Raw genomic sequence first — 27,882 nt, forward strand, 5'->3', positions numbered from 1 at the left:
GCACATCTATACCGATGGATTGACTACGTCTTCCATTTCTGGTGGTGCGGTGGTTGTACCAACGCGAGCAATAACGCTGCGGTTCAAGACATCGCATGCCACGACCTCAATGGCGGCAGAACTAACGGCTCTGCGTCGTGCACTGGAATTCATTGATTCTGAAAGACCTAGAAAATGGGCTGTGTTCTCTGACTCAAAACCGGCATTACAGTGCACGCAGCCAGTTCTCCAACGCAGATGTCATGAACAGCTGACATACGAAATCGGGAAACTTCATCACGTCCAACAAAAAGGTCACAAGGTTGTTTTTCAATGGGTACCTGGCCTTTGTGGAATCAGTGGCAATGATTTCACCAATAACGCTACTTGCACAGCACATCAAGAAGAGCACAGCGTTCCAATTTCGCTTTTGAGGACTGACGCTGTAAGGCAGCTTCGACACGTGGCATGCACTCTCTCACTGACCGAGTGGAACTCGCCAAACTTAAGACTTGCACAACTGCATCGAATAAACCCCTCACTACAACTCCGACCTCCACTCGAACTTCCTCGACATGAAGCAACACTTCTCTGTCGCCTTTGGTTAAGAGTTGCCTTCACGAAGGCATACTCTACATTAATTGGAGTGACCGACAGTGCAGCATGCGAGGTCTGCGGCACTGAAGAAAATATCGACCACCTGCTGTGCCACTGTCCACGATATGCCCCAGAAAGACAAGAACTTGCTAACGCTCTCCAAAAACTGGACGATCTGCCACTTTCCGTGCAGGTGCTGCTGGAACACCACCCCCATCGCTGATCGGCCCATAAAGCTGTGAAGGCACTTTTGTGCTTCTTGAGGATGACGGGCTTGTGTGAACGTCTGTGACTATTAGTACAATTTCTATTAGACCACACACGTCAGCGAACTCACCGCTGATTTCCTTCTTTCCTTCCCTCCTCTTTCTCCCTGTCATCTGTTTGCCCTTTGCCTTTCGCCCGGTGTAGGGTAGCTAACCGGACGTTATTCTGGTTAACCTCCCTGCCTTCTGCTTTTCCCTTTCCTTCATTCCTTCCTTCCTACAGGCTTGGAATATGAAAACAATGCTTGTCACCTTCGAGATAAAAATATATCAAGCATACAAAACTCGAGCCTCTTGTCTGTGTTTTCTGGTACAATAAGTAGCACTTATCCATCTTTTTTCTTTCTTCATATTTAGGGTCCAAGGTCTCCAGGCTATTGTATTCACAGACCGAGACGGTGTGCCTCTAATCAAAGGTAATGCCTTAAAGCTATGATAGCCCCACATCTCCACGGGGATTGGTAAACTTAACTCGTGGAATGCTACTGCAACCAAGTTTTTTCCATACAAGCGGAGATATTTTCCTTTGAAAGTACCATCTCACAAGTAGTAGGCATGTGCTGTATTTCTGCATGTTTTTTGTTGTCGGGGTGAGATTATCATACTGTTGTATGCTTTTGTTGGAGTTGGTGGTGGTGATTTGCAATACCATTTTTTGTGGAAGATGTAGAAAGCTTAGTGCCCCGGTATATGACCAGCTGGAGAGGGTGTAAGGGCAGATAAAAGCATTTACAAAGCTGATTGTTTAAATAAATAATCATTTTCATGTCTGCATGCAAAGTGACTACAAGAAAGTCGTTAAAACTCTTGTGGTGTTGTATATCTACTGCTCTTGCACTTGTGGGGAGGTAATTGGGATTACATGTTCAGTCTTTCGCATGTGCACCCAAGAAATGACCAGTGATGCCAAAATGTGGCAAGGTTTCTGGAACATTGCCCCCATGTCATGTTTGCACAAACACCTTGTTCACACACTGTCCCTAAAATATGTTGTGGAAGACTAGTAGCTTGACAACTAGCAAGGTTGACAAGTTGGCTTTGTTGTCAGCGATACCGATACGTTGCTTGGGAGTGCTCATGGGTGCCATGTTGGCTAACTAATGACACAGTGGTATAGATCCAGAAGGGTCTGTGCCAAGGTTTTCCATTATCACTACACCTCTTTCTGATATATGTAAACATAGAAAGGAAGCTAGAGGCAAGTAAGTTAGGTTTTAATCTTCATCTAAATGAGGTGGTATGGACGGTGGTGAAGCAACGTTGCCCAGGCTTAATGCATGCAGATTACTTTAGAGGTGTGCAGCTTCTAGGTGATATATGTGGAAAAGAGGGCAAAACTGGAATTAAAATTTAGTGTAAATAAATTTGGCTTCATGGTGCTTATGACAGGACTGATCAGCTGATCACAATCCAGAGAATATTTTTAGGTACCAAGGGTAGTTGAGTACAAACACCTAGGAGTATGAATCAAAGAGGGAATTATTACATAAACATGAAGTAATCAATGCAAAAGGCAACTGAAACATGGCAATATGGAAATACAGAGCATCATGGGGATTCAGCAAATATAAAGTAATACGAGGTGCATGGAAAGGTGTAATGGTTCCTGAGCTTATGTTTGCTGACCCAGTGCGGCACTTGAAATATGAAGTGCAGGCAGAACTGGAGATTAATCGGAAAGCCATCAGAAGGCTACCACTGTGGATGCAAGGGAAAACCGCAGATGAAACAGTACAGGCGCACATGGACTGGCCTTCCGTTGAAGTGCAAGAAGCTCAGTGCAAAATTTGCTTCAAAAAACGACTGCGGAACCTGAACAAAAATTGATGAATGGCAAGGTTATTTAAGTAACCGTACAGAAAAAAATCATTTACTTATAGTGGAGAAAAAGAACATGGGCACTATCCACTAAATGTTATGCTAACGAGGTGAACAGCAGGCAGAAAAAAAGGATGTTAAATGTAAAGTCAGAGGTGCAGGAGCAGTTTCTTAGATAGGAGCAATGGAGAGGAAGCCAGCGGTGAGTTAATGCCCAACAGCAAAAACAGAAATCTGAAGGGAAAAGTTATACGATAATTCAAAGAGCAGTCTCCTGCTGTTTCAAGCCAGTTCAGGGTATTTGAGAGTGCATAGTTATGGGAGAAAATTTTCAGATGAAGACGGCCTGTGCATAGCATGTGGTAATAGTGCATAATCCATTGAGCATATTCTGTTAGAATGTCAGAGTATCCATCTAGGCATAGATGTGGAAGTAGTAAGCTTGACCGAGGCACTAGGTTTTAAGGGCAGTAGGGAAAACATGAATGAAACTGGCTGTGAAGACTAGTAGAAAAGACTAGAAGATGGGTGGCACAGAGGAAGCAATAACTCGCTATGAAGCACGTTTTCTGGAGTGGATAATGTATCTTAGAGCACAAGGATGTTTAAGGATTTGAATTTATTAGAAAGGTTTGTAGTGCGAGCTTGGTGGCAAGTGCCACCGCTCTGTTTCAAAGGAGATGCCCATGTCATCACCAAAGCATTTCACACTGTACTGCAACCCTCTTTCAAGAGGACCAGCAGAGCACTGCTGTTGTTGTTTAAGTAAAAGAGTTGTCATGGCCCACTAGCTGGTTTCAATATGGTACTGAGACAAGCCAGTGTAAACAAGTTTGCCATTTACTTGTGTTAAACCAGACTCGGTTAAGTTTATTTCATGGTAAAGTTTCACAGCGGAGAAGCATTTAGTTTGGTTTCCATTTCCATGGTTCAAATGACATTCACATAAACGAAGCTGCACTGATTTTCAGTGAACTAGTAACCTCGTAGCCATTGCCAACACCAGCAACTTGTTCGAAGTTGCTGGAAGTGCATGGTTGAGTTCAGAAGAGTGAATATCGAAGTAAATGTTTTAGAAAACGTTGAGCTTTTAGGCAGCGGTTTAGGGGGGTGATAGTGCAGATATTGCAAAAGTGATGCCACTGACATTTACTGCAACTTATGCTACTTTGAAATATGACATTTTAGTGGCATGAAGCCACTGGTCGATATATCTGAGCATCTTGAGTCACATCTTTACGGTGATGTATGTTGACAAAGTAGCAGTGTGAATGAAATTCGCTGAATGAATACAACTTGATCAGAATATGTGACACTCATAGCCCACTGTGCAGATTAGAGACATTAGACCCAAAACTTTATTGTCTTGGTAATCTAAGGGATGATAGCATTCAGTAAATATGGTAATACACATGTGAAATTAGTGAGACAACTGCAGTGCATTACTCTTGTATACCCTGGCAAGGTAGCCTTAGCATTAGCCTCCAGCTAGACATGTCATGTGTTTAACTTACACTATGCATGGTTGAATGTGCAGCTGCGACAGATGGAGCACCTGAGCATGCCTTGAGGCCTGGCTTTCTGGCAACAGTGGGCATGGCCATGTCTCAAGGCAACAAGCTGGGCCTGGGCAAATGCAACAAGATGATTTCCTCTTATGGCAACTATCAGGTATGTACCCGTCCTGAATCGCTAATTTTTACTCTCACTACACTCGAACGCCGTCCTAATGAAGTCGAACGGGGAGCTGAAATTACCTTCAAATCTAATTTAGATGTAACTTTCAGAGTTACATTAGTTGCATCCAAATTGCCCTGTGATACTCTGTATGCCCAATTGGGCAGACAACTTTAAACATGTAATGAAATGAGACAGCTTTGCAGCCCACTGAACCTCTACGCAACCACATATGTGATGAAATTTTAGTAAAACAACAGCAAAGACCTCCAGCATCTTCTAGATATAGCATTCTTGATATAATGCCAGGTGTGCTCTCCTATCGCAGTGCCACTAACATTGCCTTCCATGGCAGTCGAAACAGGCGGTGCTAGTCACTAGAAATCTCGCAAAAATAGAAGGATCCCCAAAAATAATTGTCTGAAAATGTGGCTCCTATTGCATTGCAATGTCTTTCGCTTCCGCTTTCCATTTGGCTAGTTACATTATTGTGAAACCGGCGAAATGGCGATGTGGTCAAAGAGACAGCACACTGCACCATGAAGTCCATCATGATTGAACGGCAAATGGCACACAACATAGCGTGGCATGCCGACACTGCAGCAGGTCATCTGCTGATGTTGCTTATGCCTGCGCCTCGCTTTGTGAACAATGAGCTTCAGCACAGTCTCCATCGGCATGAAGGAAAGCCTTCTTTCCTCCATGTCCATCACTCTCCATGTAATCAGCAGCTAATAAACCTTGCTGCGCCAACATGCCCGGCATGCTGCAGTGAGAGAGAGAACTGCAATGGTGATGGCATGGCCTCTAAGATTGAGTGGCACGAGACGCCATCAGATCACTATCTGTATGACACACCGCACGCCACCTGATCTCGGATGCCGTGGCGATAGTGAGCCACTGTGTGTTCATGGTGTTGAGAAAGACTAGTTTTGTTTGACAGTGTATTCAATGTGGCAAGTTTGATGTACCATGACGAAGGAGTATCAAACCATGCAGAAAGCATTCTGGCTTGGGAGACAGGACTCATTCATTATATTCATTTGCAGGACAATTTTACTTTAAAACAATGTTTTAGATTGTACATGAAACTCAATATGTATTTCAAGGTGAATTGCATTTTTACTTAGCTATGTCCATTACTTTATTATATCAGATTTCGTTATGAGGTTGTATTTCAGCTTAACTAATGTTTGTCTTGCAGTTTTTCAATGCATTCAGATCTTGATGTTAATGCAATATGTAAAACCAGAAGAACAAAGCAACTTGAAGTGCCTAATAATAAAATAAAGGTAGAGGAGGAGAACAGCACAAGAGAAAAGGAAACGGGCAATAATGCCAGTGTCAGGCCACATCACTGCTGCCGTGGTTGGAAGGAGCAGAGGAAGTGAGGTAAGGCAACTGTATTGTTGTGGAGCCATGCTGTGCCAGGTTTGCACCAATTGCATCATCTTCTTCATGCGGTTGCGCTGCTTGTGGCGCCAAATGTGTTATCCTCTGCACTTGATAGGCCGTGCTGGGCATACCAGTGAATGCATCGTTCTCTGCACTTGCTAGAAGAGGCATCCATGGTGTGAATTGAGTTTTGCCAAGATGCCTAGCAAGAAGGTGGTGTGTCTGAAGATCAGGGGGTCACTGCTGCGGCAGAGAGGTAGCAGTCTATTCAATGCGACTCTCTCGGGGGAGTGCATCAGATGATATGATCTCCCAAATACACTGGCATTCATCTGTCTCTCGTGTTAACACGAGGAGTCTGTTTCCTTGCCTGCCGTGGTGGCGCAATAACTTTGGTGCTGCACTGCTAAGCCCAAGGGCATGAGATCAAATCTTGGCTGTGTCGGCCGCATTTTGATGGGGGTGAAATGCAAAAAATGCCAATGTTCCGTGCATTGGTTGCACGTTAAGAAACCCCAGGTGGTCAGAATTAATCCGGAGTCCCCCCACTCTGGTGTGTCTCATAATTATATTGGGGTTTTGGCACATAAAACCCTAGAAGTTAAATTTCTATTTCTATGTGTTGCTAGCCTTTTGCAATGGTTTAGCATTTAGCTGCTGTGGATAGATGACACCCTCGTTTGTTTACATGGTGCAAAATATTTTTGTTCGATAGACCTTCACTCCAGGTACTGGCAGATTGCAGTTGACATGGACCGTGAAAAGATTGCCTTTATTGCACCTGATGGCCTCTGTCAATTTAAAGTGGTGCTGTTTGGGTTATGTAATGCCCCGGCTACATTTGAACTTATGACAGATGCTCTCCTTCACTGTTTTACGCTGTCAATTGGCCTGTGCTACCTCGATGACATTATTGCCTTTTCACCTACTTTTGCCACGCACCTTGAGCATCTTTTGACAATTCTGTGTTTTCTGCAAGGCTGGGCTTCCGTTTAATCCATCAAAATGTCACTCCGGCCGCCGGCAACTTACTGTACTTGGACACCTGGTCAATTCTTCCTGCGTTGGCACTGATCCCGAGAAAGTTCGCGCTGTCAAGAATTTACCGTGCCGATTTGTGCCTACAATGTTAGAAGCTTTGTGGTTCTCAGCTCATACTTCCGCCGGTTTGTACGCAATTTCACAACATTGCACATCCTCTCATAGAACTCAAGAAAGATGTGGTTTTTGTCTGGGGTCCTGAACAATCTACTGCATTCGCTCAGCTTAATGTGCTGCTCACTTCGCCATTCCTTGCCCATTTTGACGTGACCCCCCCGACGGAAGTTCGAACCAATGCCAGCGGTCATGGAATCAGTGCTGTTTTGGCTCAGCGGCAGTAAGGTTGGGACCCTGCTATTGCTTACACTAGTCGTCTTCTGTCCCAAGCGGAGCGCAGTTACTCCATTACTGACCGGGAGTGCCTTGCCATCGTTTGTGCAGTGGGTAAATTTCGCCCCTTCTTGTACAGCCAGCAATTCAGTTATCGCTGACCATCGTGCTTTATGCTGGCTTTCGTCCCTAAAGGATTCTACTGGACGTCTCGTTTGCTGTACTCTACGACTCCAAGAGTACTCGTACACAGCTGTGCATGAGCGTGGCTGATTCCATGAATATGCTCATTGCTTGTCACGCTATCCAGTAGACCCACCGGAGCTTCCTGACAGCTGCGAGTATACCTGCATGCTGTCGTTTTCTGCATTTTAGAACATTGGAGATGAGCAACGCCGTGACTCCTACTTGCGAGACGTCATTCTCTGGCTACCTTGTGAGACTCCTTCCCCTTCTCTGCATATGTTTGTGCTGCAGGCTGGCGTCTTGTACTGCTGCAACATGCACCCTACGGTCCTGAGCTGCGCTTGGTCATTCCCACATGTGTCACTTTCCTCGTACAGCTACACAATGTTTCTACCATGGGTCACCTCGGAGTCTCTAGGATGTATGGCCGTGTTCAGCATAGCTCCTTTTGGCCCTGTTTTTACTGTTCCATCTGCCTTTACATCGCTTCCTGTCAGCAATGACACCGCCACAAGAAACCTTCAGTACTCCTAGTTGGCCGCCTTGGAGCCATTCTTTAGGGTTGGTCTTGACCTTCTTAGCCCTTTCATGCTATCTGCCTGTGGAAATAAGTGGATACCAGTCGCTACCAGCTACACGACCCGGTACGCGATCGCTCAGGCTCTCCCAACCAGCTGCGCAACCAACGTCACCTACTTCCTCCTCGAAGATGTTACACTTCATCACGGCCCTCTTCAACAGCTCCTCACAGACTGGGGTCGCTATTTCATATTAAAGGTTGTCCAAGACCTCTTGCGCTCCTGCACTGCAGAACACAAGTTGAGAATGGCGTGCCACCCATAGACCAACGCCTCACAGAGCGTCCTAATAGAACTATTAAAGACACGCTTGCTGTATGTGTTTCTGCTCACCATCATGACTGGGATGCTGCTCTGCCCTTTGTAACATTTGCCTATAATTCCTTCTGACATGACTGTGCGGGTTTTTCTCCGTTTTATCTCTTGTACGGAAGGAGGAGGAGGAGTAGATTTTAATAAAGAAAAGGAGGAGAGGTCGGCCTGGAGAGCGTGTCTCTAGCCTGCTACTCCTCACTGGGGAAAGGGGAAGTGGGAAATACAGGGAAAGGTAGGTGGCGGGTGATAATGTTATGGTACAATGAGATTCTATATACATTGTACGGAAGAAATCCCACGCTGCCATTTGACACACTCCTTCCCACTATTTTGACATGTCAGAATACACCCGTGACACCACCATCTTGAGAGCTGTAGAGGCGTGCCTGATTGCATGCCTGCGCCTTACCGCTTCGCAGGAAAATCAACGACGCTTCTATGATGCACACCACCACAATGCCCACTTCAACCCTGGTGATATGGTCCTTCTTTGAGCACCGTCACAGCGAGTTGGTCTTTGCGAAAAGTTGATTTCGCTTACTCTGGCCTGTACTTTGTCTTGCACCAAGTGACCGACATCACATATGAAATCACGCCTATTGATTCCACTATGTCTCGGCCTTTCACTAATGTCATCCATGTCACCCGCCCCACTCGCCGTGGTTTCTTAGTGGCTATGGTGTTGTGCTGCTAAGCACGAGGTCATGGGATCGAATCCCGGCCATGGCGGGATTCGATGGGGGTGAAATGCGAAAACACCCCTGTACTTAGATTTAGGTGCACGTTAAAGAACCCCAGGTGGTCTAAGTTATTCCGGAGTCCCCCACTACAGCATGCCTCATAATCAGAAAGTGGTTTTGGCACGTAAAGCCCCATAATTTAATAATTACTCACCCGCCCCAAGCCATACCACTTGGATGATCTAGCAAGCACCAGGATGGCACCTTTGCCTCCAGGGGTCATGATACCAAGCGCTGCCAGTGACTAAGCTAAGGACAGTACAGAAGACGATGACGCTCTCTGATGTCTGGCAGACTGCTTTCTTGTATGCCTGTGGACATGTTGTAAATACCCTGTAAATATAGCTGAAGCCTCTCTTCTCCCCGTAACAATATGTTAATTTATTTGTTGATAACAATAGTTGAGGCAAACTGGTAATAAAGCCAAGGAAAGTCTTTTAAAATGAAGCTTTCTTTGCAAACCGTCCCAGACTTTCCTGACCGTGACTTTTGGGTGCTGCCGCTGTCTTGCCGAATAGCTTGTACCAAAAAAAAATTGCATTGCCTGCCCGATGGGGGTTCCATCCTTGGAACCATTAGAACAGCAGCCAGATGCTCTAGCCATTAGGCCGCAGTCATCATCTTCATCATCATCAGCCTCGTTACACCCACTGCAGGGCAAAGGCCTCTCCCATACTTCTCCAACAACCCCGGTCATGTACTAATTGTGGCCATGTCGTCCCTGCAAACTTCTTAATCTCATCCGCCCAGTCAGGCCGCAGTCACACATAGCCAACTAGCTCTTTGAGGTGATCGCACTGTGTGTCATATTCTGTAGCGTAAGTGCGCAAGAGCACATGTGCACATGCCAGTTTCCATTGCGCCAAAGACACACAAATGAAATAGGCAGAGTCAAAAAGCAACCGTTTTGGATCAGTCACTCGCTGCTCAATTTTTCATCTACACAACTGGAGTCGCAGGAATACTGAGCCAATCAGTGGCATAGGAGCAGGACGTCAGAATGGGCTGACACTTTCTTTTTGCATGCCACTGCCGGCTGCTTTTTATTCTCATTTTGTTGTGACAGTGACTGTTAAATCACAACTGACAATGCCGCCATACATTTAAAGTTGCTCAAAGCAAGATTTTGATCAAAATAGGGGATGAGAGCGTGAGAATAACACAAGTGAAAAGCAGTAAGAGGCAAGTGTGTGCATGATAGAAGACTTAAACTTGCATGTGGCCCACTGGTTTCAGTGGGAGAAAGCTTTGCCTCCCCGCAGGGGCGTCTGCGTCAGCAGGCATTTGGTGTGTTGCGACACCACGTACCACCCGAGCACACGAGGGTTGGCCCCTCCCGCGTGTAGCCGTGCGCGGCTTAGCCGGGTCCGGGGAAAGGGGGATCCTGGGGGTTGAGCCGATGCCGGGTGTTTGGACCTTTAAGGCCCCTCGGCGGAGGCAACACACCTCTTTGGCCTCTGCTTCACGTAGACGGCACCCCCGGACTGACCCACCCGGGGGAAATCGGTAGTTGCCTTTTCCTGTCTCTCGCTCTCCCTCCAACCTTCGTCTTTCTCTCACTTTCCATCTTTCCTGTCTTCTCCTAGCTTCCGCTCACTTCTAATTTTCCAGGCAGCAAGGGTTAACCTTGTGTGAATAACCAACCCAGGCTATCTCATATTTGGTTATAGTGATAACGTACAGCTGGCGTTTGCAGGACGTGTTTTTACAGTCCCTGTAACGTCCCCTTGTAGGGCTCCACGGTGGGTGGCTGGCGTTATTGCCGAAAACTCAATTCCTTTATGGCAACCTCCTTCCCTCCGCTTCCTGATCGCCCTCATAAAAGAGGGCGCACCGATGAAGTTTTCCAGTTCCTTGGACGTCAAAGACCGAACTTCCCACGGTACCATGTGATCCACTGAGAAAAATCCAATAAACAAGTACGAAACATTTCCCCTTTTCTAGTTTCCAAGTCTCTAACTGATGTCCTTGGTCCAGGCTACAAGGTATCAAGGCTGGCAAGTGGTGATCTCCTATTAGAGCTGCATGATCAGAAACAACACGAAAAGTTGCCCAGTCTAGTATCATTTGGAGATGTTCCCGTGACAGTAACTCCACACCGTACTCTGAACACCACCCGCAGCGTTGTCTCGGATGATGATTTGCTCCAGCTGACAGAGGCTGAGCTCCTGGAGGGCTTCAGTGAGCAGAATGTTGTCAACGTCAAGAGAATTAAGCTGAGGCGGGATGGTAAAGAAATTGCGACCAAGCACCTAATACTCGCATTCGGTTCAAGTATTCTGCCCGAGTCTGTAGAGGCCGGGTACATCAAGCTCCGTGTCAGACCATATGTGCCAAATCCCCTAAGATGCTTCAAATGCCAGTGTTTCGGCCACAGTTCGCAGAGCTGCCGGGGCCGCCAAACATGTGCGAAATGCAGTGCCCTTGAACACGCCACTGAAGCTTGTAAGAACTCTCTCCACTGTGTAAACTGTGACGGGGATCACGCCGCGTACTCGCGGCCGTGCCCCTCCTGGAAGAAGGAAAAAGAAATAGTAACGATAAAGGTAAAAGAGAATATATCGTTCAAAGAGGCACGAAGGCGGGTAGCATACCTGCCAAAGAAAAGCTTAGCCGAAGTGGCGCGTCAGGGGGCAGCGTCACAACGGCCTCCGGCGGCTGTCCGACCCACAAGCAGTGAGTTGGCAGTTACGCCATCTGCCCCCACGGTGGTCGCAGCTAGCGCTGCTCCACCAACTGAGCAGAAGGGACTACCAACCCCGAAGGTGGGCGCAGCCGAAACTGCCCCAACCTCCCCGGCCTCTTCCAGCGCTGGCAACAGCCGGCGCAGCCAAATCCCTCAGGGAGCCCCATCGACCTCCGGGCTGGTGGGCGCAGGGGTCTTGCCCTCCAAGGCGAGACTCTCTCGGGAAACTTCTCGCTCGCAAGAGCACGTGTCCGGCGCCTCACAAGAGGCAATGGACACTACACCTATCTTCAAGGCGCACCAAGCGCCTAAGGAGCGGCGAGGTTCCCTCGAACGCTTCAAAAAGAGCAAAACCCCGGTTACAGGGCCTCGAAAGAGCTCTGGAACCTAAGCTCTGAAATCTCTGTTACTAATACTTCTGTTTCCGTATACACAGCGCCTATTTACTTCCAATATGGATACACCAATAATTCAATGGAACGTCAGAGGTCTTCTTAGGAACCTTGATGACGTGCAAGAGCTTATCCAAAAACACAATCCAAAAGTGCTCTGTCTACAGGAAACACACTTAAAACCACAACACACAAACTTTCTCTGACCTTATGTCAAGTTTCGCAAAGATTGTGATGATGCTGTCGTATCATCAGGCGGTGTTGCCATTTTTATTCATAAAAGCATAGCGTGTCAACCTTTACAGCTACGAACGCCCCTTGAAGCAGTGGCGGTTCGAGCTGTTCTCCTAAACAAACTCATCACCATTAGCTCTCTTTACATACCCCCACATTACAAATTAACGAAACATGAATTCCAATCCTTTATAGATCAATTGCCAGAACCTTATGTTGTTCTTGGCGATTTCAATGCGCACAGCTCCCTGTGGGGCGACTCTCGTATAGATGCGTGAGGTCGTCTTGTTGAACAGTTCCTTTTTTTCTTCTGGTGCGTGCCTTCTGAATAAGAAGAAACCCACAGATTACTGTCTTGCGAACAACACCTTTTCTTCAATTGATCTGAGCATAGTTTCCCCGTCCATACTGCCTGAACTCGAATGGGAAGTTACGAACAATCCTTACGGAAGCGACCACTTCCCCATACTATTAAGAATACTTAAAGAAAACAAATATCCACCACAGGCTCCTAGGTGGAAGATTGACACAGCAGACTGGGAGAAATTCCGAAACTTAACTAGCATATCATGGGATGACTTGTCCTCGTTAGAAATTGATGCTGCTGTGGAGTACTTTACAGCCTTCATTATAGATGCCGCATCTAAATGCATACATGAAGTAAGTGGCTTGGCATGCAAACGACATGTCCCGTGGTGGAACGCTGAATGTAGAATCGCACGTAGGAATCAGAACAAAGCGTGGGGGTCGCTACGCGCTTCGCCCACTGCAGAGAATCTTGTTAACTTTAAGAAAGTTCAGTCTCAAGACAGGAGAACCCGCCGACAGGCCAGAAGAGAGAGTTGGCAAAAGTTTTTATCCGGCATCAACTCGTTTACAGATGAGGCGAAAGTCTGGAACCGCGTAAATAGAATCAGAGGGCGACAAACATATTCACTCCCTCTGGTAAATACACAGGGTGATACGCTGCAAGACCAGGCAGACTCACTTGGGGAGCACTTTGAGAGCGTGTCAAGTTCAAAACATTATTCGAAAGCCTTTCTGAAATGTAAACAAATAGAAGAATGTAAGCCACTCAAAAGAAAATGTCTACAGAATGAATCGTACAACTGCCCTTTCAGTATTGCCGAGTTCAGTATTGCCTTGAGCTCATGCAAGAGCTCTGCACTGGGATCTGACAGAATCATGTATGAAATGATCAAAAACCTACACAATGACACGCAAGTTACACTACTCACAATTTTCAACACCATTTGGGCTGCAGGATACCTTCCAACTGCATGGAAAGAAGCCATTGTGGTTCCTGTTTTGAAACAAGGCAAAGATCCTTCCTCAGTGGCAAGTTACCGCCCGATAGCCCTCACAAGTTGCCTTTGTAAGGTATTTGAAAAAATGATTAATCGGCGACTCATCCATTTCCTTGAACAGAGAAAAATGCTTGATCCCTATCAGTGTGGCTTCAGGGAAGGGCGCTCCACAACTGATCACCTTGTACGTATTGAAGCAAACATCCGTGACTCATTTGTACACAAACAGTTTTTCCTGTCCATATTCCTCGATATGGAGAAGGCATACGACACAATGTGGCGCTACGGAATCTTGAGAGACCTGTCAGAAATGGGAATCCATGGTAATATGCTAATCCTAATAGAAAACTATTTGTCCACTCGCACCTTCCGGGTAAAAGTCGGCAACGTCCTCTCACGTCCTTTTATACAAGAAACTGGTGTACCCCAAGGAGGCGTGCTCAGCTGCACGCTTTTTATCGTGAAGATGAACACGCTTCGCGCTTCATTACCACCGGCCGTCTTTTACTCTGTCTACGTGGACGACATTCAAATAGCTTTCAAATCTTGTAACCTCGCAGTCTGCGAGAGACAGGTACAGCATGGCCTGAACAAAGTGTCAATGTGGGCAGACAAAAATGGATTTAAGATCAATCCTAACAAAAGTTCTTGTGTTCTTTTTACAAGAAAAAGAGGCCTGATCCCAGATCCTTGCTTAGAACTATGTGGACAACAGATACCTGTAAACAAAGAGCACAAATTTCTAGGTATTATACTTGACTATAGACTCACTTTCGTCCCCCACATTAAACATCTTAAAGAAAAATGTCTGAAAACAGTGAACCTAATGAAACTTCTATCCCAGACTACGTGGGGTAGTGACAGGAAGTGCTTAATGTATCTTTATAAGAGCTTGATTCGGTCACGATTAGATTATGGCGCCGTGATCTATCATTCTGCCGCCCCGAGTGCGCTAAAGATGCTAGACCCTCTTCACCATCTAGGTATCCGCTTAGCCACGGGCGCTTTCAGGACAAGTCCCGTTGAAAGTTTATATGCAGAACCGAATGAGTGGTCACTTCATCTCCAGAGAACATACATTAGCCAAACATATTTTCTGAAAGTCCTCTCTAATCCTGAACATCTGTGTTATAATACCGTTAACGAGATGACATGTGCTACACTCTTTCATAATCGTACCTCCGTAAGACAGCCTTTCTTGCTGCGTGTGAGGGAGCTTAGTCATGAAATGCATGTTCCACTCCTTGAGCTTCGCCTAATGCATCCAGCCAAGCTGCTACCTCCTTGGGAGTGGCAGCTTATACAATGCGATATATCTTTCATGCAAGTTACAAAACACGCTCCAGAGATTAAAATCCACATGCATTTCCGGGAACTCCAGCACAAACACTCCTGCACGGAGTTCTACACAGACGCATCGAAGTCACACGACGGGGTGTCCTACGCAGCCGTCGGTCCATCCTTCTCGGAAACCGATGTACTGCATCCGGAAACTAGTATCTTTACGGCTGAGGCCTACGCACTATTGTCGGCTGTGAAGCATATCAGGAAATCAAAACTCCAGAAATCAGTCATATATACGGACTCCCTTAGTGCTGTGAAGGCCTTGATGTCATTCTCTAACCACAAAAATCCGGTAATTAATGAACTCTATTCCGTTCTGTGTAAAGCATATATAGGTAACCAGCATGTCATCATATGCTGGGTGCCAGGTCATAGGGGCATCGAAGGTAATGTTCTGGCGGACCAGATGGCCACGTCAGTTGCATCGCATTCTGCTAATCCCACCGCTGCAGTTCCTGTCACAGATCTGAAGCCCTTCTTACGGAGGAAACTATGGAACCACTGGCAACGCCTATGGGACGCGGAAACAAATAATAAGCTCCACGTGATAAAGCCACAGTTAGGATTCTGGCCCTCTGTAACAAAATCACGCCGAACAGATGTCCTATTCTGTCATCTCAGAATAGGACACACATTTGGCACCCATAATTTTCTACTCACCAGAAATGACCCTCCAACCTGCGGTAGATGCGAGGAGAGGCTTACCGTCCTCCACATCCTCCTGGAGTGCCGGAAAGCCGAATCTGAAAGAAAGAAACATTTTCCCTTAGCATACTGGCAGCACATTCCCCTTCATCCAGTAATATTACTCGGCCCAGAACCGCTATTTGACACCAACACAGTCCAAAGTTATCTTAAATATGTTGTGTTGCATGTTGTTAGTCCCACATGCTCGTAGCGTCTCCTCTCTTCAGAGGATGGCGCTGTGATAGTTCTTTCGTATAGCACGTGCCTCTAGGCCCTTGTTTCAAGGGCTCCGGCGAGGCAACAGTGCTCCAGGTATTTTTACCATCTCATATATTTTCTATTCTGCATCATTCTTTTACGATGGATTTTAATGTTCATAGTATTTGTCATTTGTCATCGACATAATCTTATTACAGAAAGATTTTACGCACTATACAGCGACTATTTTTAAGGCCCCTTTACAGCCACGCCACACCAACTTCATAGATCTCATACCTACATTGCAAACTCATCACTGCAGACCTGGCGCTCTTTGGCCATATCTGGCCCTTGCACCAATAAAAACTATACATTCATTCATTCAAAGCTTTGCCTATTTGTGGTGAATTGATGTTGCTCTTGGAGTCCTGGCTTTTATGCTGCTTAATCATGAAGACAAATTCTGGTGTGAGTGGAACTGTGCTCGGAGACATTTCAGGGTGGCGACAGGCAGGGCCATTGTGAACATCGGTCACCGCGAGTCACTCCTTGGGTCGCTTACCTGACTGCGTTCAATTGGTGGTGTGAATGCACCTTTCTTTGACTGCCCTTAGAAAACTTTACAGCCAAGGATGTCCTCAAACACACTCGTTTTTAATGCAAAGTATTCTTTGCTTCATTTCAGGCACATTACGGTAAGTAGGTAGGTAGGCAGGTGGGTGGGTTGGGTGGGTAGGTAGGTTCCTGTCTCATCTCACTTAGGACCTCTGTAATAAAAAGAAATGCATGACCACCAGTAAAATTGAACCTCTGCCTTGTAGCACAGCAGCACAAGGTTCTAACCATTAGACCTGCTTAGTGTATAATGATCACCCAGGGCTGCCAACATGTAAAGCTATAATTTCCCTACCGAACGCCTTAAATTTCCCCATTTCTGCTGAAATTTCCCTCACTTGCCAAAATAATTGTACTAAGTATTCGTTGTTTTCTTCATCACTTCCATTTTTATGATGAGAAACGTTGTTATGTAGCCTTTATGCCTCGTGTAAATTTAGCAAAATTTAGTTCTGCAGTTTAAGATCGTGGCCAAAGCATATCTAGCGAGGTGAAGTGTTACTGGGAGAGGGAAACTCTCACGAGCCACGAGTCAGGTGTTCCTTTATTGTGCACGCCTTTTGCACCAAGCTCGTCAATGCTGTAAGCAGGAACGGTGGTGGGAGGCGTGCCACTACGCTGATATTGCAATTTTTGCAGAAAAAGTTGTTTCAGAGGGTGTTGCCTGATGATAGCGCAACAAACGGCCAAATGGCTGGAGGGAATAACCCATGCGTAGCCAATACCGCTGATATTCAATGTTATCTCGAAAAATATAAATTTCGTATAAAATTCCAGCTAAATACAGGGCTTGAAATTTTCCTCAAACTAGCAAGATTCCCTCATTCCCACATAGACCTGAAAGTTACCTTACTCTGGGAAATTTCCCTCGAGTTAACAGCCCTGTAGCACCCCAAGCTAGCTGCCGTGAAATAGGAGACTTCATGGAATGTGTCCGATATAGCATCCAATGCACCGCAATGCCAGCTGGATTTGAGGTGTTTTGCTGTGCTATAGCGCTTGATCGGATGCCTGGTGTGCGACAGAAGTAGGAGATGCACGGCATGAATGAATGTCCAATACAGTGTCCAACATGCCTGCATCAAGGCATTTTGCTGTACCGTAGTGCCAGATTGACCGCCTGATGTACACAGGTATCCGAATGTCACTATGGCATGGCAAAGCATTGTACTCTTCCTTTTTTTTTTTTTTTTATCGTGTGAGACAAGTGTCGGGGTACATTGAGGGTGCAATCGCCTTTAATGCCCCCTCTTTAAATGCTGTATTATTGCTTATTCTTACATGTAAATATATTTTGTATAGGTGTTGCATAGCTTTTCCAAGTTTTTTTGTTTGATATCATGGTATCATGTATATTAACAGTGACACATTTTGACAACATTGTGCTATACTGCGTCACCTTCTGGAACACGTTGGAGTAGTTTGGCATATGTCATGCTTAATGTTTTGGTATTTTGAGCATGTCAGCAGCCTGCCTTTAGTCCTTGAGTTGCCTCGCCAGACTCCTGAAATATTCTTCAGGTTCCCTGAAGGTCTCACTGGACTACAGTTTTGATTTGCTGCTCTACAGTGCCATTACAGCAGTTTAACAAGACACTTTGCATAGGCAAACATAGAGCACCAACTTGTGTTGTGTGTGATGATTCCAGGTTACAACAGAAAGGTAAAAATTGTAGCTGAACAGATATGAGAAATGATTGTAGAGAAGCAAGGCTCTGCAAGATGTTAATAATCTCATGGGAGCGTCGACTGACATGACAGTCAGTGTTATGTCACAAAGTGCAGCTTATCAATGGCAAGCATATGCGCACAGGACATACGCTTGTCCAAGCATCCTGTGCTAGGCTGTTTTAAGCTCAAGGTATCTCCTACTGCTTGTCCGCTTCCAACGCAAACAGAAATACATGCACGTATTCCTGTTCGCACAATAGTTACATTAAGCAGTTGCAAATGTTGGATGAGCTGATAAACAGCAGGGGCTAGGTCAAGTTCAAAGTTCTAGCCTAGCAGATGATGCTTGGACAGTAAGACGCTCTGTATGCATGCACCTACCCTTGCTACTTTCACAGGTGCATTCTGACATGGCGCTGACTGACGGGCTGGTTGATGCTCCTGTGGCAGTATTAAAACATTGGAAAGCTGCCCATCTAGTAGACAACACGAGGTCACTAGGGGTAGTGGTGCGCGCATTCATTGTGTATCTCCTTTACCAGTGTTAAAGCAGCTCCGCCTATGCTGTTGCCGCAAGACTTTTTTTCTGCTAGCATTAAAGCTGAGAAAATATAATGGAAGGTAGAGTTTAGTTTGAGGATTTCCTCATTCTATAGACATTGTGGTGGCACAAACTTGCCTTTGCTTGTCAAGCCTCTTTGTTTTCCTTCTTCTGTAGAGCTTGTTGTTTATAACACATTTTTCTGGGACCAATGTTTTTTTTAAGATATATCCTTTAAAGTTGCAATTTGAGCCCTGCATTGGGCAATTGTCTGGTGAACAAAAAAACTGTCACCACAAATAGCTGTGTGTGTGAAAAGAAGAGCTAACGATTCTTACTTTTGCGGTGCAGGTGGTGAGTTTCAACAGGCATCCTGTTACCATCACACTGGTTGCAAGCAGTTCAGCAAACACTGGTAGGTGTAGATGTCATCAGTCTACTTTGACAGTGTAGTTCTAAGAATTGGATCCAGCTTCACTGTAAAGGCTGTTTCTTTTGGGCTTCTCTAAGAGCTTGTTGTTTTTCTTTTTTGTCACTCTTGAGTTTCAGTTAATGAGCATCACATCTATTCAACATAGTTAACTATTTCGTTACCACACTTATAGAAATGATCAATTTGATCAACAGTTTTCCTGTACGTTAGAAATTTTCGTTGGAATTCTATACTAGCAACATCATGAACTGCCTGAAATGATGACTCAACTTTAACTGCATATTTGTCAGATTTGACAATTTTTGGCATCTTGGGGAGTCTTGAAAAATAAAACTTCGACTGGAGGTATCGTCGAAACTAGCCTGCAGTGCTCGTAGCGCTTCTTCAATAAAAAGACCAGACTGACCCACCTGGAGGAAATCGGCAGTCGCCTTTTCCTGTCTCTCTCTTCCTACAACCTTCGTCTTTCCCTTACTTTCCACCTTTCCTGTCTCCTTCTCTCTTCTATTTACTTCCTTCTTCTTGGCGGCAAGGGTTAACCCTGTGTGGCTATCCAACCTTGGGTGCACCATATTTGGTTATAGTGGCGGCGTACGACTGGCGTCGTGCAGACTTGCATGCAAGTTCTGCCGCGTCCCCTCGTTGGGCTCCGTGGTGGGCGGTCGGCGCTGTTGCCGAATTTTTATATATTTTCATGGAAACTTCTTTCCCCAAACTTCCTGATCGCCCTCAGAAACGAGGGCGCACCGAAGATGTATTTCAGTTCTTTGGACACCAAATCCAGAATTTTCCCCGCTTCCATGTTATTCACTCTCAAAAGCCAAACAAAGCAGTGCGAAACATTTCACCATTCCTTGTGTCAAAGTCCTTGACTGATGTTTTTGGTCCAGGTTACAAGGTGTCCAGGATGGCAAGTGGTGACCTACTCTTGGAGCTCCGCGATTTGAAACAATATCAAAAACTACCGAAACTAGTGTCATTTGGGGAGACCCACATAACAGTAACCCCGCACCGTACAATGAACACCACCCGCGGTGTTGTCGGATGATGACTTGCTTGAGCTGACTGAAGCGGAACTCTTGCAGGGCTTCAGTGAACAATATGTGATCAATGTCAGAAGAATTAAGATGAGGCGAGATGGTAAAGAGATTCAGACGAAGCACTTAATAATCACCTTTGGTTCAAGTGTCCTGCCCGAGTCAATCGAGGCCGGGTACATCAAGCTCCGTGTTAGGCCATACGTGCCAAACCCACTCCGTTGTTTCAAATGCCAGCGCTTCGGCCACAGCTCGCAGAGCTGCCGAGGCTGCCAAACTTGTGCTAAATGCAGTGCCAAAGAACACACCACTGAAACTTGTGAGAACGCTCTCCACTGCGTAAACTGTGATGGGGAGCACGCTGCGTACTCGCGGTCGTGCCCATCCTGGAAGAAAGAAAAAGAAATCGTAACGATCAAAGTGAAAGAAAATATCTCATTCAAGAAGGCACGCAGGCGGGTTGCATACCTTCCTAAGGCCAGCTTTGCCGAAGTGGCGCGTCAGGGGGCAGCGTCACAACAGCCTCCGGCGGCTGTCCGACCCACAAGCCGTGAGTCGGCAGTTACGGCATCTGCCCCCACGGCGGTTGCAGCTAGCGCTGCTCCGTCAACCGAGGAGAAGGGACCATCGACCCTGAAGGTGGGCGCAGCCGAGGCTGCCTCAACCTCCCAGGTCCCTTCCAGTGCTGGCAACGGCTGGCGCAGCCAAATCCCCCAGGGAGCCCCATCGACCTCCGGGCTGGTGGGCGCAGGGGTCTTGCCCTCCAAGGCGGGACTCTCCCTGGTAACTTCTCGCTCGCAAGAGCACGTGTCCGGCCCCTCACAAGAGGCAATGGACACTACACCTATCCTCAAGGGGCGCCAAGCGCCTAAGGAGCGGCGAGGTTCCCTCGAACGCTCCAGAAAGGGCAAGACCCCGATTACAGGGCCTCGAAAGAGCTCTGTAATCTAATCTCTGAAATCTCTGTAAATAATACTTCTCTTTCCGTACACACAGCACCTATTTACTTAAAATATGGATGCACAGATAATACAATGGAACGTCAGAGGTCTTCTTAGAAACCTTGATGATGTGCAGGAACTCATCCACAAACACAATCCAAAAGTGCTGTGTCTACAGGAAACACACTTAAAATCGAAACGCACAAATTTCCTCCTACAGTATGTTATGTTTCGCAGAGATCGCGATGATGCGAGAGCATCATCGGGCGGTGTTGCCATTGTTATTCAGAAAGGCATAGCGTGTCAATGTTTGCAGCTACAAACGCCCCTTGAAGCAGTGGCGGTTCGTGCTGTTCTCCTAAACAAACTGATCACTGTGTGCTCGCTCTACATACCCCCACATTACAAGTTAACTAAACATGAATTTCAGTCCTTCATAGATGAATTGCCAGAACCTTATATTGTTCTTGGCGATTTCAATGCACACAACTACCGTAAAAACCGGACTATAGGTCGGACCGGAATATAGGTCGATCCCCCAACTAACGAATCCTCAAAATGAAAAAATAAAAAATATCCTTTTCAATGGCAAAAGTACCGAAAGACATGACACCCTTACCTTGAAACAAATGCGACTCGGGGGGTTGCACAATGGTGACAGTATTTATTTAAATGCTGCTCGCATGTGCACCCGGCCAAGTTTTTAGCGGTTTCGCGCGATCATCGACACGCGTGCTTGTCAACACCTTATTAATGGCGCTGAGCAGCGAAACAAACGAGATACGCGCATGTGTACACATGCCCTTACTTTCGCTATTTCGCCGCTCCGTGCCGTGATGATAAGGTGCTGACAAACACGCGGGTCGATGGTCGCGCGATACTGCTAAAAGTTCGTCGGGTGTACAGTACACAGAAGGGCACGAAGTGCGCAAGCGCTACTCCGAATCAGAGCAACGCCTTTGATCAGTCCATAGGCGCCCAGTCCATAGGCGCGTGCGATCTCTACCGCTTTCAAACGGATGCATTCGGCAGTCACAGGCAGCGATCTTACACGCAGCTCGCGGACGGACTCCGCAACCTTGCCTTCCAGTTCTGCAGTCCACTGCGATCCGGCACGAAATGACGTTTTCTTTTGGTTGCTGCAAGTTGTAATACGTTGCTTTTGCCTCCGCCACTACCGAATGCTCTTTTCGGATACTTCAAGTTCGCGCTGTGCCGCCAGGTTGCCGTGGGCTTCCGCGTACTCAATCGCCTTTTTCTTGAAGGCGACGGTGAATTGACGTCGGCTTCCGCTCCCGCTCATTTTGAAACAAAATGAAAGTGCAGCCTTTAATTAATATAACTTTGCGACAATGGAAACGCAAAATGCCGGTGTCACAGGTGCCACAGCGTCGCCACGCCGCCATGCTGCTGATGGCGATGGCGAAGGCGGCTGTTTACTTTATCCGCCCATTGTTGCAAGACTTCCGTAGTTTTTCCGCCAATGTCCGGTATATAAGTCGAGGGTCGACTTTTCGCGATGGGTTTTTGAAAAAAAGTTCGACCTATATTCCGGTTTTTACGGTACCTGTGGGGCGACCCTCGTATAGATGCGCGAGGACGACTTGTTGAACAATTCCTTTTCTCATCTGGTGTGTGCATTCTGAATAAGAAAGAACCCACGTATTACTGTCTTGCGAACAACACCTTTTCTTCAATTGATCTGAGCATAGTTTCCCCGTCCATACTGCCTGAACTCGAATGGGAAGTTACAAACAATCCTTACGGAAGCGACCACTTCCCCATACTGCTACGAACACCTAAAGAAAACGATTATCCACCACAGGCTCCCAAGTGGAAGACTGATACAGCTGACTGGGAGAAATTCCGAACTCTCAGTAGTATTTCATGGGATGACATGTCCTCGTTAGGAATTGATGCTGCTGTGGAATATTTTACAGCCTTCATAATAGATACCGCAACTAAATGTATATCGCAAGTAAATGGCTTGGCATGCAAACGGCGTGTCCCGTGGTGGAACGAGGACTGTAGGATCGCTCGTAAGAAACAGAACAAAGCGTGAGGGTTGCTACGCGCCTCTCCCACTGCGGAGAATCTGTTGAACTTTAAGAAAGTGAAATCGCAAGGTAGGCAAACACGCCGACAGGCTAGAAGAGAGAGTTGGCAGAAGTTTCTATCCGGTATCAACTCGTATACAGATGAGGCCAAAGTCTGGAACAGGGTTAATAGGATAAAAGGGCGACAAACATATTCCCTTCCTTTGGTGAACACACAAGGTGAAACACTGAAAGATCAGGCAGACTCACTTGGGGAACACTTTGAGAGTGTGTCGAGTTCAAACCATTATTCGCAATCCTTTTTGAAATACAAACAAATAGAAGAATGTAAGTCAATAATACGAAAATCCAGACAGAATGAACCTTATAACCGGCCTTTCAGTATTGCTGAGTTGAGAGCTGCCTTGAACACATGCAAAAGCACTGCACCGGGACCTGATAGAGTCATGTATGACATGATCAGAAACTTGCATACTGACACCAAACTTACACTACTCACACTTTTCAACGCTATTTGGGCTACGGGATACCTCCCATCTACATGGAAAGAAGCGATTGTGGTCCCTGTTCTTAAGCAGGGTAAAGACCCTTCCTTGGCGGCATGTTACCGTCCAATAGCTCTTACAAATTGTCTTTGTAAGCTTTTTGAAAAAATGGTTAACCGCAGACTTCTACATTTCCTTGAACTCAACAATATGCTCGATCCGTTTCAGTGTGGCTTCAGAGAAGGGCGGTCAACCGATCACCTTGTGCGCATTGAGGGAAACATTCGCGACGCCTTTCTACATAAACAATATTTTCTATCCGTATTCCTCGATATGGAGAAGGCGTACGACACTACGCGCTCGGCGTACGCCTTCTCCGGTGTACACCATCTAAGAATCCGACTGGCCACTGGAGCTTTCAGAACAAGTCCCATTGAAAGTTTATATGCAAAATCAAATGAGTGGTCATTTCATCTGCAGAGAACATACATCAGCCAAACATATTTTCTGAAAGTCTACTCTAATCCTCAACATCCGTGTTTTAATACCATTAACGATGTGACATATGCTACACTCTTTCATAATCGTCCCTCCGTAAGACAGCCTTTCTCGCTGCGTGTGAGGGAGCCGAGTGATGAAATGCATGTCCCACTCCTCGAGCTCCGCCTAATGCATCCAGCCAAGCTGCTACCTCCTTGGGAGTGGCAGCTCATACAATGCGATATATCTTTTGTGCAAGTCACAAAGCATGCTCCAGAGATTGAAATCCAAATGCATTTCCGGGAACTCCAGTACAAGTACGCCTGCACCGAGTTCTACACAGACGCATCGAAATCACGCGAGGGGGTGTCCTATGCAGCCGTTGGTCCATCCTTCTTGGAATCCGATGTACTGCATCCGGAAACTAGTATCTTTACGGCTGAGGCCTATGCACTATTGTCGGCTGTGAAGCATATCAGGAAATCAAAACTCCAGAAATCAGTTATATATACGGACTCCCTTAGTGTTGTGAAGGCCTTGATATCATTCTGTAACCACAAAAATCCGGTAATTAATGAACTCTACTCTGTCCTGTGCAAAGCATATATATCTAACCAACATGTGATTATATGCTGGGTGCCTGGACATAGGGGCATAGAGGGTAACGTTCTAGCGGACCAGATGGCCACATCAATTTCAATGCATGCAGTTAATCCTACTGCTTCGGTCTCTGTCACAGACCTGAAGCCTTTCTTAAGAATAAAACTGCGAAACTACTGGCAACATTTGTGGGACCTGGAAACAAATAATAAGCTGCATGTAATAAAGCCACAATTAGGTTTCTGGCCTCCTGTAACAAAATCCCGCCGGACAGATGTCCTATTCTGTCGTCTAAGAATAGGACACACATTTGGCACACATAACTTTTTACTCACGGGAAACGAGCCTCCAACCTGTGGTAGATGCGGGGAGAGGCTGACCGTCCTCCACGTCCTACTGGAGTGCCGGCAAGCCGAAGCTGAAAGAAAGAACCATTTTCTCTTAGCATACCGGCAGCACATCCCCCTTCATCCTGTTATGTTACTTGGTCCAGAACCACTCTTTGACACCAACAGAGTCCTAGGTTTTTTGAAAGATGTTGTGTTGCACGTTATTAATCCCGCATGTTCGTAGCGCCTCCTCTCTTCAGAGGATGCCGCTGTGATAATTATTTTGAATAGCACATGCCTCTAGGCCCTTGTGGTTCAAGGGCTCTGGCGAGGCAGTAGTGCTGTAAGCAATTTAACATCTCGCATATTTTAAATAATGTATCATTCTTCTACGATGGATTTTAATGTTCATAGTATTCGTCATTAGTCATCGCCATAATTTTATAGCACGTAGATTTTATGCACTTTACAGCCACTATTTTTAGGCCCCTTTACAGCCAAGTCACATCTTCACAGAACTCATTATCATCACCGCGAAATCACTAACACTGTCTTGGCGCTCTTTGGCCATATCTGGCCCTTGCGCCACTAAACCACACACATTCATTCAATAAAAAGACGCCGAATTTGTGCTTTGGTTGACTTGGCAACATAATTTTTAATTGATAGCAACAGTGAAGGCATAGAAGCTTCCCACGGGTTGTTAATTTTCTGATCCGATGTGTAGGCTGTTTTAAAGAGGTCTCAAACAGCGGTAGATGCTCATGAGCATGTGTTATTTTCATAATTGTGTTTGTCTAGTATGAAGCGCAACTTTATTTTTCCCACTGTGGGTTGCTTTTATGCATCAGTGTTTTGACAGTTACGCACAAATTATTAGTATGAGCAATTCTTCCCATCGTATGGCGTTTTCACTCGCACAAGAGCATGCAGTCGATTTCAGACCGACCTTCGACCAAAGCTTGACTAGCAGTCTAATCTCTTACATCTTGAACACAGCCTGTGCAAGTGATTCATTACTCTACAATATTGTGTAACAGACCACATTACTGTGCAGCATTGTACAAGAACTGAGCAGAGCACGTGGAGGCTCCAGAGCCTGTCAAATGCACATTAGACCATCTTACCTGCAGAGGAAAGCTGATCGAATACCAAAATCGAATAGTAGGAGGCTTCTGCATGCTCCGTGACATGACAGCCATTGCTTTGCAAGCCTAAAGAATGCACTAAAAATGAACCAGATGCATGCTGCAATGAGTAAAAACATGCTCCCTGTACAAAAGCAACTTACCTGTTTTTACATTTGCAAAGCTACTGCTTTCCGCTCAGCATGGGCATCACTATGGCTAGTATTGACGCTAACAAATCTTCACAGTAACTTTTCTTGTGTGATGTCACTTACAAAAGTTGGGAACTCTAGGAGCCAGGTGTATATTTTGTATAGTTAATGTTTTTTTACTTTTAGTACTTATGCTAAAAATAGCAAATTATTGCTTTCATTGATGTTCTTGAGGTACTTCTTTAAAGTTTCACATTAGAATTGAGAAAAATTGTGTCAGCAATTATTACTGCTATACATCCATTAAAAACACCAGTGATCAGGCTATAATGTTATATGCATCACAGAATATGTTGCGACTACTACATCTTAAAATGAAATGCTAAAATATAAAAGCACTGAAAATGGGCACATTTTTAGTGGTAACGAAAGAGTTAACTAGAGTTTTGAAAAAAAAATGTCAGTTCTGTTTTCAAGTAACTTACTTCAGTAAAATACAAACTCAGTAGTCCGTATCTGAACTGCAGAACTAGTCGCAAAAATATCTCTTACTTTATATATCATAGTTATGTAAATAAGTTGTAGTACTGACTGTGTGAAGCAATAAAACTGTGGGTTAAGAAAACGCTTAGTGGCTCAGTGGCTATAGTGTTGAGCTGCTGAGCACGAGGTCGCGGGATCGAATCCCGGCCATGACGGCCGCATTTCGATGGGGGCGAAATGCGAAAGCACCTGTGTACTTAGATTTAGGTGTGCGTTAAAGAATCCCAGGTGGTCGAAATTTCCGGAGTCCTCCACTACGGCGTGCCTCATAATCAGAAATTGGTTTTGGCACGTAAAACTACATAATTTTTATTTTTTTTAAATGCTTAAACTTCTGTAAATTTGTGCCAAGAAAGCAGTACAAACAGTTTAGTGAACGTGCTGCAATAAACCTGTTGTTCTCAACAGCATTCACACATGGGGAACCTTGTGCCTATGTTTCAGCTAGGGGACTTGTATTAATTGTATAAAATAGCACATTGTGTTTTATGCAGAAGTAATTCCACAAAATGGCAAGCGGGGCTGTTTTATAGTTTTACAGGTACAGTAAAACCTCGTTAAACCGTACTCGCTTAAACAGTAGTATCATTTTAGAAGTAGTAAAGTCAAATCCCCGACTCAGCAGCCATTGAACATAATGTGTTTTGTATCCGCATAAACCGTACCAGTTTATTGCATACGTATCAGTTAACACGTAGCGTTTCCACTTTTCGTCGCGCAATCACGACGGTGTGTCGTCCCCATCAGGCAGCCCATCAGAACTACAGGCCTCAGAGATCAGAACTACAGGCCTCAGAGATCAGAACAAAGGTCTCCAAGCGCCCTGTGCATTTGTGCATGAAGCCACATCAACATCAACATCATTTTGGCATCGTGTAAGCAAGGCGTGGAGGAAAGAAACAAAATGGGAGAGGCCCTGACGCCACGTTTTTGAAGCCGGAAATGCAGCCATGTTGGTGTGCCATCTCCCTTTTCACCTCGGAAGTGTATGCTGCTGATGCGGGTCAGAGCAAAGCCTACGAAACTTCTGTAACAGTTATAGCGAAGCAGACATGCTCCTGTGCTTTTACATGGCATGTTGAAGAAGACGACGAAGACCTG

The 27,882-nt window shown here is 45.8% G+C and overlaps 1 protein-coding gene across 4 annotated transcripts in view; it reads left to right on the plus strand.

Moving 5' to 3' along the window:
• Positions 1 to 27,882, plus strand: part of Lamtor3 (Late endosomal/lysosomal adaptor, MAPK and MTOR activator 3) — a 119,703-nt gene that overhangs the window by 31,030 nt on the left and 60,791 nt on the right. For all 4 annotated transcript variants that reach the window (XM_055062904.1, XM_050194795.1, XM_050194799.3 and 1 more), the window contains exons 3-5: positions 1,200 to 1,258; positions 4,198 to 4,331; positions 18,949 to 19,012. In XM_055062904.1, the coding sequence (XP_054918879.1) occupies positions 1,200 to 1,258; positions 4,198 to 4,331; positions 18,949 to 19,012 (257 nt within the window). The remainder of the gene's footprint in view (positions 1 to 1,199; positions 1,259 to 4,197; positions 4,332 to 18,948; positions 19,013 to 27,882) is intronic.

The sequence above is a fragment of the Dermacentor andersoni genome, chromosome 1 (assembly GCF_023375885.2).
Source record: "Dermacentor andersoni chromosome 1, qqDerAnde1_hic_scaffold, whole genome shotgun sequence".
NCBI classification, from domain to species: domain Eukaryota; kingdom Metazoa; phylum Arthropoda; class Arachnida; order Ixodida; family Ixodidae; genus Dermacentor; species Dermacentor andersoni.